The sequence below is a fragment of the Perissodus microlepis genome, chromosome 22, assembly GCF_051167445.1.
Source record: "Perissodus microlepis isolate ML-2025 ecotype Zambia chromosome 22, ASM5116744v1, whole genome shotgun sequence".
Taxonomy (NCBI): domain Eukaryota; kingdom Metazoa; phylum Chordata; class Actinopteri; order Cichliformes; family Cichlidae; genus Perissodus; species Perissodus microlepis.
This window is the reverse complement of record NC_140481.1, coordinates 21,395,193-21,412,380: the sequence shown is the minus strand read 5'-3', so window position 1 is coordinate 21,412,380 and position 17,188 is coordinate 21,395,193. Positions and strand designations below refer to the sequence as shown.

The following is a 17,188-nucleotide window of genomic DNA, read 5'->3' as shown; positions in this document are numbered from 1 at the left end:
GGGTGAATAATTTTTAAAAAGACATCATTATAATGCGCATGTGATTCAAACTTGATTTTGCCAGCTCCCACTAAAACACAGCAGCAAAACTTTTATGTAATTGAAGAAGTACATTTATTCTTAAACGTCACCGGACAAACTTTTTATATATATGCAATCACAACAGGCGATGAGTCCTCCTCCATGTGACACAGGTTATTTGCCGAAAGGATTGAATCACACTCAGATCATTCGCTTCTTTTACTGAGTTTGCGCCGCCTTTAAATTTAATAACGCTGCCTTGATATTTTTCTTCCAGACGCAGTGATTGCTGAAACATTTATGTTCCTTTTACCCGTCCATCCATCTCCACATGAGACTAAATGGAATTCATAATATACAACTTCCTGCTTTTATCGCATTGATGATCTAAATCGAGGTAGGAGGGGGGGAAAAAAATCAATCAGCTAAATGTTGGCTAAGAGGATTTGAGGGGCATAGCGGGGCCATCTCTCCTCACTATTCTAAATGAGGGGTGACAGTAATGCTTGACGGAGCCCATATGGCCACTGTAACCCATATGGCCACTGTAACCCACTGCACTGCAATTGTGAGGGAAGACACAGGGCTAATTCAATTTAATGTTTACACTCCGGTGGCATATCCCACTCTATTGGATTTCTTTACTACGCTTTGTATTCTCAATTGAATGATACAATTAGCATTATGCAATGAGTGTGTAGTGGAAGGCGTGACACATACTGCATACACCGCACAGCCCTACAACTAGCATGTTTTTGGCATGATACTGTACGTTACAGGCCTAGATGTTAAGAGTTACCACTCCCATGTACGTCTGTTAAATATAAAGCTGAAGCTTTTGCTTGGCTAGAAGTAGTGACTCCTTAGAGAAGGAGCCTCAAACATATGGAGCCAGAGCCAGCCTGCCAAAGGATCCAATTGGACCCAGCGCGTGGGTTTGCAATGTGTAAAAGTGCAACAAAGTCATTAATAATTACAGCACTTCAAAGGAAGAGAATGCTATTGCTGAAAATTAGGTGATTACAGCATTACTGCAGAGGTTGGGAATGTCTGGGTAATTTTACAAGTTTTGAAAGATGTTGACAAAAGTTATTTGACTCATAAAGATGTAAAATTTGGTTGTTGTTTGGATCTAAGTTGCCTACTTCATGTGAAGATGAGCAAATGTGAAAAAACTGAGATGTACTGTTGAATTAAGCTTAGAGTATTTTGTTTTCAATGAGACACTTCAGGCTGTTCGTCGTCTGTTTTGTAAAAAGCTGGTTCATTAAATGTGAGCTTTTTAATGTTTCATTTCACTGGGGAAATTTTCAAGGTTTTTCGTCTTATTATCATCATTATTATTTTATACATATTATTATGCATGGGTTTTACAGGCCAGTGAACTAGGACTGCATGTGGCCCATGAACTAAAATGGGTTTGACACATATGACACCCCTGGAAACCTCCAGTATACACAGTGGCTGTTTCCTCCTGTTAGACACAAAATTTGATCTTTTAGTTTAATTTTTGACAAGAAAGTAAGCAACTGTATTTTGCATAATGCTGAAATATCACTCTAACCTCTTAAACCAACAATGTCAATGCCTCACGTTGCAGATTGATTTTACGCTGACCTGAAAAGAATGGTTCACTGGTTAGAACCATTAAAATCCTGTCTTTTCAATCAATTGAGTCAAGTGAACCGAACTTTATTGCATAGCTTTTGGCCCTAAGGTGCAACTTTTAGGATGGCGTAGCTTCAGATTTAGTATGTCTGTAGTCTCTGCCTGTAACTTAACAACTTGGATATTACTGTTTCCATAAAACCGAGGCGTGGGAATAGCATTTTAAAGAAACTAATGGTACAGAATCTTTGTAACAAATGGTGTGAGCAGGTGTGGGGCCAGTGCATGTGTGGTAAGAAATCAAGATTTTGGATTGAGCTTTACAGTATGCACTGTGACATAACCACTCAGTAAATCAGTCAGTCAGTCAGGATGCGGCACACTGAGATTGGTTTTCCACCGTGGTCAAACATGCTGAGTCGGACCTCAATGTCCCCTACACAGTAAAAATTCCAGGTTTCTGAAAAGGAAAAAGGCAATTCAAATCAGCGTGTCAACAGGGGATCTGTAAACCACACGTTTCCTGGACGGCTCTGTCAAGACCAGCTGTGCATACATCATAGCCTGTCTGATCTGTGTGTGCACTGTTAAAGAAAGATGGACATGAAGGGGGGAAAAAAACACAAAAAGAAGGAGACGTGGGAAGTAATACCAACAGACACACTCAAAACATGTAATAGAGAAGGGGGAGTAGGTATTTAATCTGTGAAAACAAATAGGACCAGCTTTCTGAAGTCTAATGACTCCTTAGGCCTATCTGTTACCACCCTGCAACAGCCCACCCTGGCCTTCGTGTCTGTGCCTCATCACCTTCCAGATGCTCACCCAGTGAAGGGGTGAAAGGTTGGCAGGTGCCTTAAGGAGCAGGGAGGAGCCTCGGGGTCAGATTTCTGTGAGGTTGAGCAGTCGTGATCTTTGGGTTGAGAGGGGTGGCGGGGCAATATGGCTTGTGTCAAGATGGGCATGACTGCAGAGCAGCAGTCTGACCCAATCAACTTCATTTATGGGTAATGACAGACAGACAGCCTGTCTGATGTGGTGGCCTCATTGAGCTGCCGCTTCCCACCCCAAATCCATAGTCCTCCAATCCTTGACCTGTAGCATTTCAACATAAGGTCAACGGCAGTCACCAGCGGCATCAACAATGGCGTATCTTTGTGTGGTTTCAATTGCAAAACTGACCTGTAAATGTGAAATAAATTATTTACTTCACCTTTCAAGCGCCAGGCGCTGATTGCATTTGGCGTACTGCGCAATAGCTTAACTCTGTAGCCGCTATAAATGCATAATTAGTTTGTAGAGTAAATCAATAACATATGGATTTGTGCTTGGATGACCAAATCTATGCGATTTCCCCATTCATGCAAAGCAAGAAAAGAAACAAGAAAGGTCATTCTCTGCATAATGAGACACCAAAAGCGATATCTTGAATGCAGTCAGTGATGCTTGCATCCATCGACTGGGCGTAATTAGTTTTTTGTCTTTAACTTGATGTTCAGTTTGGCAGATCTGCCTATTTAATGCTTGTTTCAGTTTATCCCAGATCTCCTTAATACAGTACAGTGAAATAAAGTTTGCCATGTCTACACTAAAATCAATGCGCTTTGTCTTCCTGATGGTCTATAGCTGCATTTAATTTAGCAATACAGTAGCATCTCCCAAAGAGCTGTTTGCATCGCCTCTTTCAAGGGAAAACAATGTAGTGAGCAGATCGGACTACTAGACAGAATTCCCCCTTCCTGCCATTACCATCAATTATGTAAACACAAGACGAGGTCAGTTTATTCCAGTCTAGACATGCAGCTCTCCATCATCCGCCCCTTGCTGCGTGCACAGCACTGACCCACATTAATACATTTATAATCAATACCTCCTCAGGTCCTGTGGGCATACTTGCCTATCAGATGTTGAAGGAAATTGTGCAGTCCAATTTAAAATGGCCGGGGGGTGGGTGGGGGAACTTTCATAGCCATGTGCCAATTAGTTCCACTGTCAATAACGGTAATCCTAAAGGACATTGTGTTTCAGGGTGAGAGGAGAGAATGGATGGAGGGAGGAGGGAGACATCATCAAGCTTATGCCCGTTGTTCATTGTTAATGGCTGTTACACTGACAAGAAGCATTTGATCAGACACTCACACAGACACACACACATTGACACACACACACACACATATTGTGGCCTATGAATGTGGCTGAAGGGGTTGTGTTATGGGGCAGAATTACACATGAAGATAACAAGTAATGACGTCTTATAAAGGTCAACAAACAAAGCACTAGTAGGACAAACGCAGGCTGTGTGATGAGATTCATTAGGACAGCACTGATAGCGTGGAGAGAGAGGAGAAGAGGGAATGGGGGGGGCGTGGGAGGTGGAGGGTGAAGGGTGAAGGATGGGGGCCACATTCCTCCACTGTTTCACTGCTGCCATCACAGCAGCAGCTGAAACAGGTGTGTCTCTTTACTCGGGCCACCGAGGGCAAGTGCTGGTCTCACATGGTTAAGGATGGTCACACTTGACCACACTCTGACCTTACACCCAACGGAGTAGCCCGAGACTTCATTAAGTGGGCCCTAAGTAGCGCAGGGATCCCACAACTATTATGTCTGCAATTTAATACAGGCCCTGGCTGTCCATAATGATCGCGGCTCAAGGGTATTTATGAGCTGTGTGCTTATCAATGTCAAAACCTTCAGGAGTCCCACTTTAAGTCCAGGACACCCGATGAGAAGGGCAGCCGGGTCCTCCACCCTGATGCCCCTACTTTGATTCATGGCCACCTCAACTGTCTGAAGAGCCTCTTCTTAAACTTTAAAGTTAGCAGACAAACTCAGCTTCACTCGTTATGATCCATCTGGGCACAAAGGTGCCGTTTGAAGCCGAAAACAAAGGAGACAACCGAGAAGTAGCTTTGTTTAAGGACACATCAACACAGGCCTGACCTAATGGTCTTATTGGGATAACACACACCTTGTTGCACTGAGACTTGAAACCATTATACATGATGTAAAAATTAACACTTGAAACTCGATCTAACACATATCTGCCTAAAGATGTGACCGAAAACTGTTCAAAAACAAAGACATTAAAGCTTCAGGTTGTGGTGACAGGTAACAGTGACAGTTAGTGGCAGGAAGACCTAGCTAAAAATTGTTCTTCATCTGATTCTTCTTTCAGGTCATTTCATTTCATTTATTGTCAGCTTAAAATATAACAAGTCTCTTCTCTCGCTCCGTGCCTCTCAAAATCTTTCAAAAGAGAGGATTATGGTGGTGCTCCTCACTGAACATCTAATATAGAGTTGGAGGCTCTGCTGTAAGCATTTTAGCATTTAGCCATTTGGCATTTCTTTTTGCTACTTTTTGTTTATGAGACTTCTGACATCTAAAGTTTAAAACTCGAAGTGTTACCCTCGAGGACAACACTTTTTCTGACCTCTCTTTGGACGAGCGATGTTGCTCTCATTGTGTTTCAGGGTTATCAGCCACACCCCAGTGCCTGGATCACCCACGCCTAAAGGTCATCAGACTATCACTGGGGCTGGACATCATGTCCCACTCATCCTCAGAGTGTCATCTATTGTTGAGCTTGTTGACAAGTATCCTGCTATGACCCCGGAGTACTTGATAACTCATGGGAGGCAATCTGTTTCTTGCTTTCTTCTTCTCATGTTTTTGTGGTAACATCGGAAACGATTTGATTCCATAGACCAACTGAGTTTTGTTTCCCTAGGCGTTGTGGGCTTTCTTTTCCTTTTATTTCTTTGGCCTTGGAAGACTCTGAAACTTATCTGCTTCCTTTTGTTTTTTGCACTTGGTTTGTCTTTGTTAATTATCTCACTGTAAATAAAAGTCATACTTTAATACACTTAAGAGTGTTTCCGCTGCTTTTTCCCCTTGTTGCGCTTGGTCCCATATTTCCAGTAACTCCCAGTGTTCCCCTAGACATCACGTCAAGGCTGTGGCATTGACATAAATTACATTTAAACACTTAAGTAAAAGAGTAGATTAACCTTCTCAAGGCAGGCGTTGCCGATTTGCAACAGTTAAAAACTAACAACCTGATTACCCCACATACATATTTTATGAGTTTTTTCTTTTTACTCAGAAGTACCACTGCAGGACTTGGTTGTGCATTAGCAACAAAAAGTTTAATTTGAGCCTGAGAGGGTTAAAGAAAAAGGCAACTCAGTTTTATTACTAAAAATGTAAATACACTTCACAATTTTCCATTTCTAGTCAATACACTGTAAAGTTTTTTAATGAATATTGCAATTAAATTAGTTCCTGAAGAGGTTTAAGGAGAAATGGGCCATGCTTTTTCCGATGATTCTTCATCTTTCATCAGTAAATCTGAGGTTGATGAGCTCTAAGCCTTTGCTAATTGGTTTAGCATTTTCCAGCCAGGCTGTACTAATTTTTAAGTTGATGTTTTCCAACCCACGTTTTCATGGAAAAAACCCTGAGTTTGAGAGATTTCATCTTGTTTTGCCCCTTGTTTGGATTCCCAGACACGTATCACTTCTTCTTGTTCTTGTTCACCAACCACAAAAAAAAAAAAGAAATCTGTGCATGGAACCTGGACTGGACTGTAGGTCACTCTTTGCTTTTTCTCAAGCACATCAACACTCACATCTAATGACAACATTACACACAGCTACAGTCTCCAGCTCAGGAAACAGAGGGTTCCTGTTTTTGAATCCAGGCTCTATTGTTATCTTAAACAGCATTTTGACAGTCCACACACACTCGCCCCCTCCTCTCTCCTTCTGGCTTTTTTTTTGGCGTTTTTTTTTTTTTAATCTCCCCAGCTTGCTTCACACACTTGAGATATTACACAATTAGTATCTAGCCAATCTAGATCCCTATATAGCTTTGTAGTAGCACACATTCTTATCTGGACCTTTCACTCGGCTAATATTGACAAAGTCAAGGAGATAGAGTCAACACAACGATCCATTACCACTGTTCCTGTTTTATCTATGGGCCTTATCCTTGCTTTCTGGCTGGAGTCACACAATCACTGCAGTTTCTGCTCTTAAAGATCAAGTATCTCCTCAACAATCACCGTCTCTGCCAATCCCTGTCACACACCGTCTTTATGCTTTTGTTTCTCATTCCTTTTACTTGCACTGCTATATATATATTCACTCACCATTGTGAGAACTGAGATGCTGCATGCAGGCTTTTGTGCAGCTGAAGGTGTTAGAGGGATTGAGGAAAGTCTGGATAAGCAACAGCTGGATTTAATGCACCATTAAGGTCATTGGTTGTTCAAGCTGCACCTGCAAATCTCCTGATTTCACCCCCTGTTTAAAGCTCTTTCCCTTGTCTGCTCCCTCCCTCCCCTCATTTTTTCTGTTGCCCTCTCCTCTTTCGTTCACATACTTTGTCAGCCCTTTCTTTTTTATTTGTGGTCCTCTCAGCTTTCCGTGTCTGGTCCTACTCCTGTCCTATCAGCTTCGAAAGCCCCCACCCACCCCTTCTTTCTGGTTCTTTTACAAAAATAACTCTTTCACTACACACCCCCTGTCTTCCTTTATTTTTATTTTTTGCTTTATTCTGCATATCCCACTCTGTTTCTTTTTTTCAAGTTTCAATATCTCCCTCTCATTCTCTCAGTTTTCATGCCCCTCCTTCTCACAGGCTGTTGTGTTGTGTCTGCCAGGCCTGCTCGATTGGAGGACAGGTTTCCTGAGTACTGGAACGGAACAGGAGCTGGCAGGGAGATACACTGAGAAAAGCCAGCTCGACCGTTCCCACTGAGAGTCACACGCGCTCACAGCGCTGCCCATACCAGTGTATTCCAGGCAGGACACGGCACACGCTATGATGTATGTAATGATGTGGCATGTCATGGGTAATTCCACCAGGATTCACTTTATCATGGCGATGGAGAAACTTGACCTTGGTAGTCTGGTGTGTATCATGTCATGTCTGCTTAACAGTAACAAGTGCAGGGCCAAATGCAAAAACAGGATTAAACCCCAAAGACTGACAGTGCGCAGACCCTGTCTGCTTCTTTTTTATTATTTACCCAAATAGATCTCATTTTTGAGATCTATTTGGGTAACATGAGTTTTCCAGATCATCTCCATATCAGGTTGCCTCCATCATTGTTCAGTCTGAACTTGGCCATGAAAAGATGCGAAGCTTTTGAGTTTTCATTGAAGGCCGTGCCCGTAGTGTGATGGTGAATTTCAATCAGTTGCCATGAAACTTTAAGTTGTTGTAAATAACACATACATTATCCAGTGTGGCCCAAACTTCTCATCTTCAATAGTTAAACCAGCCCTAAGGACCTCTACATTTTTGTTTTAATGATGGTTATAGTGTCGCATAGTGACAACAGGAAATGATGTGTTTTATATGTTGATGTGCTTCTCCAAGCTGGTTGACCAGAATCCGATGAAATTTGAAAACTATTGAGGGGCTGATGTTGCTTTATTGTGAAAGTTGTCAGTTTTCATCAAACGGTGGTACCCTAGTGACATGGCAAGTTCTGATCTGTCAATAACCCAAATATACAAGTCTGATCCATAGACAGCAATGAAGATGGACATATAGCTAACACAACATCGCCTATTGGCTAATGACTTGCGATTAACAGCTTGTTATCCAATGAATGTGCAGTTTCTCCATTTTGGCAGGTAGTGTGACTAAGATTTACAAGTTAGATTTACTTAAACTTTATCCAGTATGGCCCAAAACGAGTGACTGAGCTAAGCAGGAAACTTTTCACACATGTGAAGTCAGAAGGCTGTTTTTTCTGAAGCAGGATGGGAAGTTTTTGCAACCAGAGCTTTCACCATCTGCTGGACTCAAGATAGAATTCAGTTTTAAGGCAATTTCGCAATGACTTCATTTAAAAGACCTTCAAGATACAGCTAAACTTCGCATGTTTGATAGGAGTCCTGATTTGCTTTCACACTTCTCAGTCACGGATAGACTTCCATACTTTATGTGTGTGACATGTAGGTGAGGCACAAATGGCTGTGTCACACTAGCTAAAATATATAAATGAAATAGTCCATGCACTTTTTTTTTTTTTTACATGGATGAAACTTTGTAGGTTTTTCAAGACTTACCCTCAACCCAAATGGGATTTTACCATTTTAAATTTAAGATGCCATGCTCTGAGACGATAAACTTTAACAAACTCCTCCAACAGATTTATTAAGATTGATATGATAGTTGATCAGTTTAATCATCAGACTTTGGTGATGCTAAGTTGTAATGCTTTTGAGTTTTTGTTAAAGGGTGGCATGAGAAACTTCGATGTTGCCTCACTCATCTGTTCTTCTAACTCATCTGTCCCAAGCTTCACAAGCTTGATAGAGTCCAGGTCTAGAGACATCTACATGTCAGTATTGACCAGTGACTGTAGAAAACAGTCATTGTCATAATCATTGGTCAGTTCTTTTATTTAGTCATTGACATTGACTCACAGACATAGCACCACCTAGCGGTGACAGGAAAGTAGCATTATCGTCATAAACATTGTTAGATATTAGCGATATTTTCACTTTAAGCTCTACAGCAACATGACTTATGATTACTGGGTGTTCTCCAGTGGCACTTAGTGGGCACAGGAAGTCATGCATTAAGTTTTATAATTGGCTAATTTCTAAACATATATTTTAAATCTTCCAGATGTGGCTTTTCCCATATGTCACTGAATTGTTCAGAAAAAGTAACTCCGAGACTTTTGTGAAGCTTTCTTTGTGGGCTCATGATCGTGATTATTGGACCATTAAAAAGCTAATAAAACATAATGGAGTTGCATCATTCACCCCTACTTGTGCTGCAGCTCCTTTTTATGACAGTCACAAGCAATAAACATGTAGACCATGTAATAACAGAAGCGAGGGTGGTTTTACAAAGTCATTCTCAAGATAAAGTATCCTTGAAAATACAAACTTGTTACATTTCAAATGTTTTGCAACACCCGACATAAAACCCGACTAGCCTCAAGTCTTCCATATTGCAGTCTCCATTAGCAGAAGAAACAGGATCTAGCCCTCTGGCACACGCGCAGATTGTCACTCATACTATTAACACTGATGCGGATAAACATAAACACCGCCATCCTAAGAATAACTTCCATTTTTCCCCAAAGAATGATGTTTATTTCTCAGCTGCTCTTCAGTGTGTTCCCTTTTTTTACAGCCGCGTGAATAATGTTTACATCTCCCACCGGTGACTTTACCCTGGAGAGATCTGTTGTCCCATGCACCTGGACAGTTCATCACCCCAGCTGAACAGATATGCCCCAGAGCACCCGAGGAGAAACTGAGATCAAATGACCGTGAGTTCCCGGTGGCCCCTAATTAAATTGTTGTTGGATTCCTCGCTTTGGAAAAAAAAAAAAGCATTAGTATTTATGGATAGCTTTTAGGTGGTGCTAATGGTAATCTAATTTTCAAAATGGCTTTTCTAAATTAAGAGGATGACACAGAGGCAGAGTTAGAGGTCTGATGTAAGTTAGAGGTCTAATGTGTGTTAAAAGCCTGACTGGGGGCCTCATTAAAGACTTGCTTGACAAAGTGTTTGCTTTCTCTCAGCTGACAGGGTACTGGTGTTGTTAATAAATCAGACAGCAGTTTAATGAAGTGTTTTAATGAAAAGCGAAAAGACAGCGACAACATTAAGATTTATTGAGACGTGCAAAAAACACGGGCAGCTGTTGTATTTAATCTTCCCAAACACTGTCTTCTTACTTGTTCTGTACCATCCGATAACTACAACAAGAAAGCAATTATATAGAATATAATAAGGATTTTATTAATCATTTAAATAACAGTGTATAGACTCTTAGATGGTGGGATGCAAACAGATACAACAAAAAAGGAGCTGTTTGTATAAAAAATATTATTTAAAACTTAAATTGTCTTTTGGTATTAGTTCGATATGAGATTTAATAAAAATATATAGTACTGCTAAAAAAAGTCTTCAGCTGCTCCTCGTGTCTTTATATTTTGCTAGGAAAAAGGGAAATAAGTGCAGCAATTTATTAGAACATGCAAATAAACATGCAGTTTATACATGAGCTTAAATGTCAATATATGACCACCTTTATTCTTTGTCACAGCCTGATCTCTCTTCGGCAAACATTCTTGTAGTGTTCCTTTCCAGGAAGTGTTCTCCAGGCTTCCTGAAGGACATCCAATACTTTTCTTTGGATGTTGGCTGCCTTTCCTTCTGTTTTTTTGTCAAGATGATCCCACACTGCTTTAATAATGTTGAGGTCCCGACTCTGGGGAGGCCAATCCATGACTCATACTGTTCCATTGTGTGTGTTTTCTCTTCAGGTATGCTTTTACTGCATTGGCAATGTGTGTGGGATCATTCCCATGCTCAAAAAATGGAGTACCAAAATCTGATACATTTCTGCATTCATAATTCCATCAATTTTGAGAAGATCTCCAACCCCACTGGCTGAAATGGAGCCCCAAACCACGACAGAGCCTCCACTGTGTTTTACAGATGGCTGTAGATACTCACTATTGTACCTATCCCCCAACCTCGTCATTACATACTGATGATGATTTAAACCATAAATGTCAAATTTGTATTCATCACTCAGTCAGACCTATTGCCACTGATTTTCAGCCCAGTTATTGAGTAATTTGTTACACCTCAGTCTTTTCTCCTTGTTTCCCTTCCTCAAGATCTTTTTCATAGACTGAACTAAAGAAATAGACACAAATTTGTTTTTGTGATAGACTGCTAATAAAAAGTGAAAAAAACAACAGCAACTTGTTACTATGTTGTCTGTGTAGGCACACCCGTGGCTCATTCCTTGAGTTAGGTGCCAAGTCTTTGTTAGGTCATTCGGGCTCAGAGCTGAAATAATTACTGGTTAGGTAGAATGATTGGGAAAAGTCTGAAAGACTTTTAGAAAAGGTCAAGAAGTATTACTTAAGACCACTTTAAAAATAATTATAGGGATGTCTGGCGCCTTGAAAAGAAAATCTAAAGAAATGAGCGGTGAATGACGGGTTTATTATGCACAGTGCTGTGCATAATAAAACGTATTAATAATAATAATAATAATAATAATATAATATAATAGTATTAATAATAAATTAAGAAAAGTTTAATCAAAATGTCACAAAAATGTTATATTTATTAACAAAAGTCCAGATAATAACTCACCCTCTGTTAGAAACCCAGAGCTATTTCCGTCATTAACTCCATTTCCCATAAGGCACCGCGGCCTTTTAACGTCATTAATGTGCGCATAGCTGAGGTGGCGTTTGAGAAGAGGTAAACAAATCGGATTATTTTTGAAAAGATTTGATGCATTAAAGGTCGAAATTAATGATGAATTGTTATTAAGTCTGTTGCGTTTTTACAGCTGTTCTATTCTAATTATCCAGCTGCTGTTTGTCTCTCGCGTGCGTTGTAGCTAAAACGGCTAGCACGTTGCATTTACAGTGTGCTAAAGCTAAGCTAATCCAACGCTTTCCCTGTCAGGTTGTTCTCTGGCTGTTCCCCTGAAATCCCATCGGCAGCTTTCATCATGACCAAACTTCTGCAGTGGCTGTTCGGTGTGTCGCTGCTGGGCGCACTCTGGGCTTTGGTCACTTTTGACCTGTTGGACCTGAGCCTCCCGCAGACTTACAGAGAGGTCGCCTGGCCGATGCCTTTCTACCTGCTGATTTCATTTGGCTGCTACTCTCTGGCCACTGTGGGGTACAGGGTGGCCACCTTCAATGACTGTGAGGAGGCGGCGAAAGAGCTACAGGAACAAATAAAAGAAGCCAAGGAGGACTTAAGGAGAAAAGGTTTAAAAATATAGAGATTAAAAGGGCGCTATGTGTAAACTTCTGGGACTGAGAGGAGAAAAGCACGGACTATTGTCTTATGCACATAATGTGTATTCCTGAAAAAAAGGGTCTTGTTTTGGAGACATCTTCCTGAACATCAGGATTCTCATTCACGACTGTGTTTTGTCAATTGGCTGTTTATCCAGTATGTTTCAGAAAATGAGGAAAGAGCCACACTGATACATTTTTGTAAATTTCGAAATATATAACTTTTACTAAGCCAATCCGCATTACCTCAGCATCGCAGGACTCTTAGTTAAACACTGCAGGACATGCAGAAACATTTTGGAAGTGATGACGCAAAGGCCAGCAGTCGCTTTCTGATTGGGCAACAAAAGTTAAGCCAAAACATGTCAAAGCTTGACTCTGTTCTCCAAAGCCACAGCTTCTGCCTTTGATAGATAATACCCTGGCTTTCTTATGCTTTTGCATTATATTCAGTCACACTTACACCTGATTGTGGGTCCAACTAAATAAATCTTTGGGCTTTCTTTATGCCATTGCTGTTATTCCTCTGCAGTAATTCCACCCTTCTGATTGGTACCCTTGCCCAGCGTGTGTAATTGGCACTTAATGCAGACGTAGATCATCTCTAAAACTGCTTATTCAGGCAAAGTCAAAGATCTTTAAATTAAAACGCATTACTGTGGCTGAAGCCTGAGAAATGAGTAGTTTAATGAATGTTTTTCTGGTTAACCCATAAATGTCAAGAACGGAGGGGGAAAGGGTTTTGTAGCAGAGTTTATATCCAGCATCATTTTTGCTCTAATCTGTTTGTGTAATGTGGTTTGACTGATTAGCACATCTTACACCAGAAAGAAAGTCGAAACAGTGAACACACATGGTGGTGTCTTTGGCTGTTAACTCCATACGGTTGCTTTCATGTTACTCTTTATGCTAAATTATAATCTGTACACAGTTGCTGTTCACTGCAATGCCAACAAATGCTCACATTGCACCAATCTGATTAAAGACCGCTTCCACTGGGAAATCTCAGATGCTTTCAATCAGCCTCGGCTCCAGAGTAGCGCAGCACATGCTGGACCTTGTTGTGTTCGTCTGGAGATTGTTGATTGTCGCTGTAGGTGGATTAGATTTTATCTGTAAAGGAATGTACATTCCATTGTCCAGTTTGAGAGTTGTACCCTGAAGGTAACACTGAGAATTCATTAAATCTATTTTCCTCATTTTTATTTGGTCTAGAAATGTGTCTTTGTTGGTTTGAATGAGTATATGCATGAGTGCTTTTGTGTATGATGAATTCCTGCCTGGGGGCTTATATCAACTGTTCAATGCCTCCCTCTGTGTGAAAGACTGATCTGTATCTGTCTGTCGTAGTTAATGACGAACTATACGCTACACAGCAGTTCCACGTCTTCCCACACAGAAGTTTGGTTCATAAATTGGGAAAAAAAAAAAAAGTAAGCTTAAGTCTGTAGTTCTGAACTAAATGTGATTTTGGCAGTTGCAGTTCTTTTGTGAAAGCCTTAAAAAGGCTGCCTCTGCTCATTTCCAGTGAGTGCCTGCTGCGCATAAACAAAGCGTAGCCTGGCCAAAGGCATCATTATAGTGCTTCAAAAGCTCCCATAACTTCTGAACAAATGCAAAAGAGTTGGCAGTTCTCTCTGTGCAGGCTCTGCCCGTTGTGCTGTTTGGCTGCAGCCCCATCATGCCTTGCAACGTCACCCCCATGAATGTCTGCAAGCTGTTGCTGGAGCAGACTGGATGAAAGACAAACCTCTCATTTACCAGAAAATCTTCTACTTTGGTATATACACCAAAGGCTTCCCTCTGTATGCCGTTATGTTCTTACTCGTAGCCACATGTACAGTAGTTGATCACTTTCCTTTGTTTTCACTCTCCCCAAATCCAACTTTGAAGACGTGGGTTGTTGGGATGAAAGTATACCTCGGAATAGGCCAAAGATGTTAGATAGGTGAACAGTGCATGGAGTTTTGTGCCGTTTTATCCCTTCTTTAAAACATGCAGAAGATAAGCTCCATTCCTGACTTTTGCATTTACGTAACAGCAAATCTATGTAGGTGTAATCTGATTCAGAGATAGAGATAGAGACGAATTACATAAAATACTTTAATGCTCTTTTAAAACATCTCTGTGCAATTCATTTGTCCTAAATAGAGATGGACCGATCCGATATTACGTATCGGTATCGGTCCGATACTGACCTAAATTACTGGATCGGATATCGGAGAGAAATAAAAAATGTAATCCGATCCATTAAATATCAAAAAAGCACCTCACAAAACTTGCGACACGGCGTAACTCGGCTCATAACCGTAGCACGTCGGAGCAGTGTGGTCACGTGATAGAGCGGCTGTGTGTATTTGTAGCCTGCTAGCAAACATTTCATCTCCGAGGAAGTTATGTCAGAGAGAAGTAAAGCAAGTGTGTAAGTTCATCTCTGAATGTTTGTAAAGCATTCCCGCGTTAAGCTTAACAACCGATATATAGAGCAACTGCCCCTCTCTCTCTCTCTCTCCTGCTGCTACTTCAATCGTGAAACTGCTTAATGATCAGCTGATCGGCTTTTCTGTCGCGAGTCCGTCTCTCTTCTTTGTTTTTGGCCCACTTTGCACCAGAAAGAGGAAACCAGCGGCTGAACAACAGCAGCACGTTTAAGCTTGATAAGCTGTTGTTAGAATTTATTTAATATTACTTTCTACACCAGGATCTTTTTCTATGCAGCTGACGGCTGGTAACTGTGCAGGGGCGGATCTAGCAAAGTTTAGCCAGGGGGGCCGATAGGGCATTAACAGGGAAAAGGGGGCACAAAGACATACTTTTCTTTCTTATTCTCATTTAAAATATCTAGCTTTTAATTATTTAATAATTATCTGAATCTTACACCCAAAGTTTTAATCTGATGTAAAATGTATAGAAGTCCATTACTGTATATAGTAACTGTTAAGTCTAATATACCCTATTAAGCTGTAGTACTTTTTCCTTTGGGAAAGTACCATCTGTGAATTCTGCAATTCTGTTGAAGAAAGATGTTGAATCTATTTAATTATTCTTGAAAAATAATTTATTTCTGTGATTTTTTTTCACCCTGCATCAAATTAAAGTTGATTACATTGATTAAGCATCATGAGGAAGAGGCCGGTTCCCTATTTTCTTTTGCTGGGAGTTTGCAACCCTATTAGTTAGGTTGCTTAATATTTCTGCTAAGTACTCTTTAAAATACCAGAATAGGGAGGATGGAGTAGGTTTAACTTTATTAGATTGATCAGTGTTGCTGATCTATGAAATATTTTGGGTGCAGTGTTTTGTTTTTTTTTTGTTTTTTTTTTTTTGTTTTTTTACATACAGGTATAACAGAATAGCTTTAGTGTTGTTGTTGTTTTTTAACTTGAGTATGAACTTATACAAAAAGCAGCAAGATATTAAAAAAACAGTTTTATTGATTAAAAAACACACTATATCGGATTCATATCGGTATCGGCAGATATCCAAATTTATGATATCGATATCGGTATCGGACATAAAAAAGTGGTATCGTGCCATCTCTAGTCCTAAATGTGAAGTGATTGCCATCAAAACCGCTGCTGTTTGGTGCTTAAGTGGCAGTATTCACAGGAGAGGATGCACCTGATAGAGTAAAGTAACATGACACACTGTGCAAAATCTATAATAATGATTGCACAGTAATTTATTTTGTCTGTCTGCATACTCTTTTTGGCTTAGAGGTGAGAGCTTTGCTCCTCTCGTGAGAAATATGTGGAGAGCTTCCTTTGCATTTCAATTGACTTCTTAAAGATTCAGCTTTGTCAACTTTGAGAGCTGTTATTAGAGAGTGCATTTTAGAGGAGCAGCAGTAACAGGCCTTAAATTGTTACCTGGGCTCTGCAGCTGCCAGATGACTGGAGGGGGAAAAAAATGTCGCTCTGTCGCTAGTCTGAAGTTGTGACTCGAGTTCCATTATTGTTCCTCCACCGTTAGCTTTTCTCGAAGAACGATTTAAAAAATAGGAAAGGCAGGTTCTTTTTTCTGTAGAACTACATTTCATTTTATTCTTTGCTCAATTTCCTGGCTGTGCTGTGCAGGTTTACTGTATGTGCACCAGGGGAAACAAACACGAGTGACAATTAATGTGTCATGAAAAAAACAACGCTCAACATCTGCCAAAATTTTGAATTAGCAGGGAGACAACAGTAGGGCAAACTGCTGTGATGGGGATGTACTACTTTAGGTACCAGTGATACAAATAGAAAATGTACAAAGAATTTTACATCACTGGAAAACTTCTCAGCACTGTGCAGTTGGCAGTAAGACTCTAAGATTGAATTTTACAAGGCAAACAGCAGACATACAGCATCTCCATTCTTTTACATGTAGGTAGTCATGATATGTTTCTTATTAATATACAGCTTTGTCTCATCACCACATGCCTTTTCCATGCAGGGCTATGGTAAATAAAAATGTAGGCGTAACGTGACTGCTTACATATTTTACTTTTATCCTTAAGGAAATCAAACCTTTGCAAAGCCCTATGATCATTGTATCACCTACATTAGAAGATCTCTTTAAGACCTCAATTTGATCTGCAGTATTAGAAATTCAGATTTGAGATTCTGCTCTGAAGATACGAAGCCATGCATTATTTAAAGTAGCTATTCAGTCTCGTAATACAAAGTGGATCATTCCGTAGACTTGTTCATGTGTCAAAGTCAACTAAAATCTCTGTGTTGTAAAGTGAATAAGTGGAA

The 17,188-nt window shown here is 40.3% G+C and overlaps 1 protein-coding gene across 1 annotated transcript; it reads left to right on the top strand.

The window, feature by feature from the left end:
* Window positions 1–11,844: 11,844 nt before the first annotated feature.
* On the top strand, window positions 11,845–13,654 carry dpm3 (dolichyl-phosphate mannosyltransferase subunit 3, regulatory). Its single transcript, XM_084920040.1, has 2 exons — window positions 11,845–11,898; window positions 12,109–13,654. Exon 2 carries the CDS (start codon window positions 12,155–12,157, stop codon window positions 12,431–12,433), a length of 279 nt encoding a protein of 92 aa, XP_084776166.1. The 5' UTR covers window positions 11,845–11,898; window positions 12,109–12,154; the 3' UTR covers window positions 12,434–13,654.
* Window positions 13,655–17,188: the final 3,534 nt, after the last annotated feature.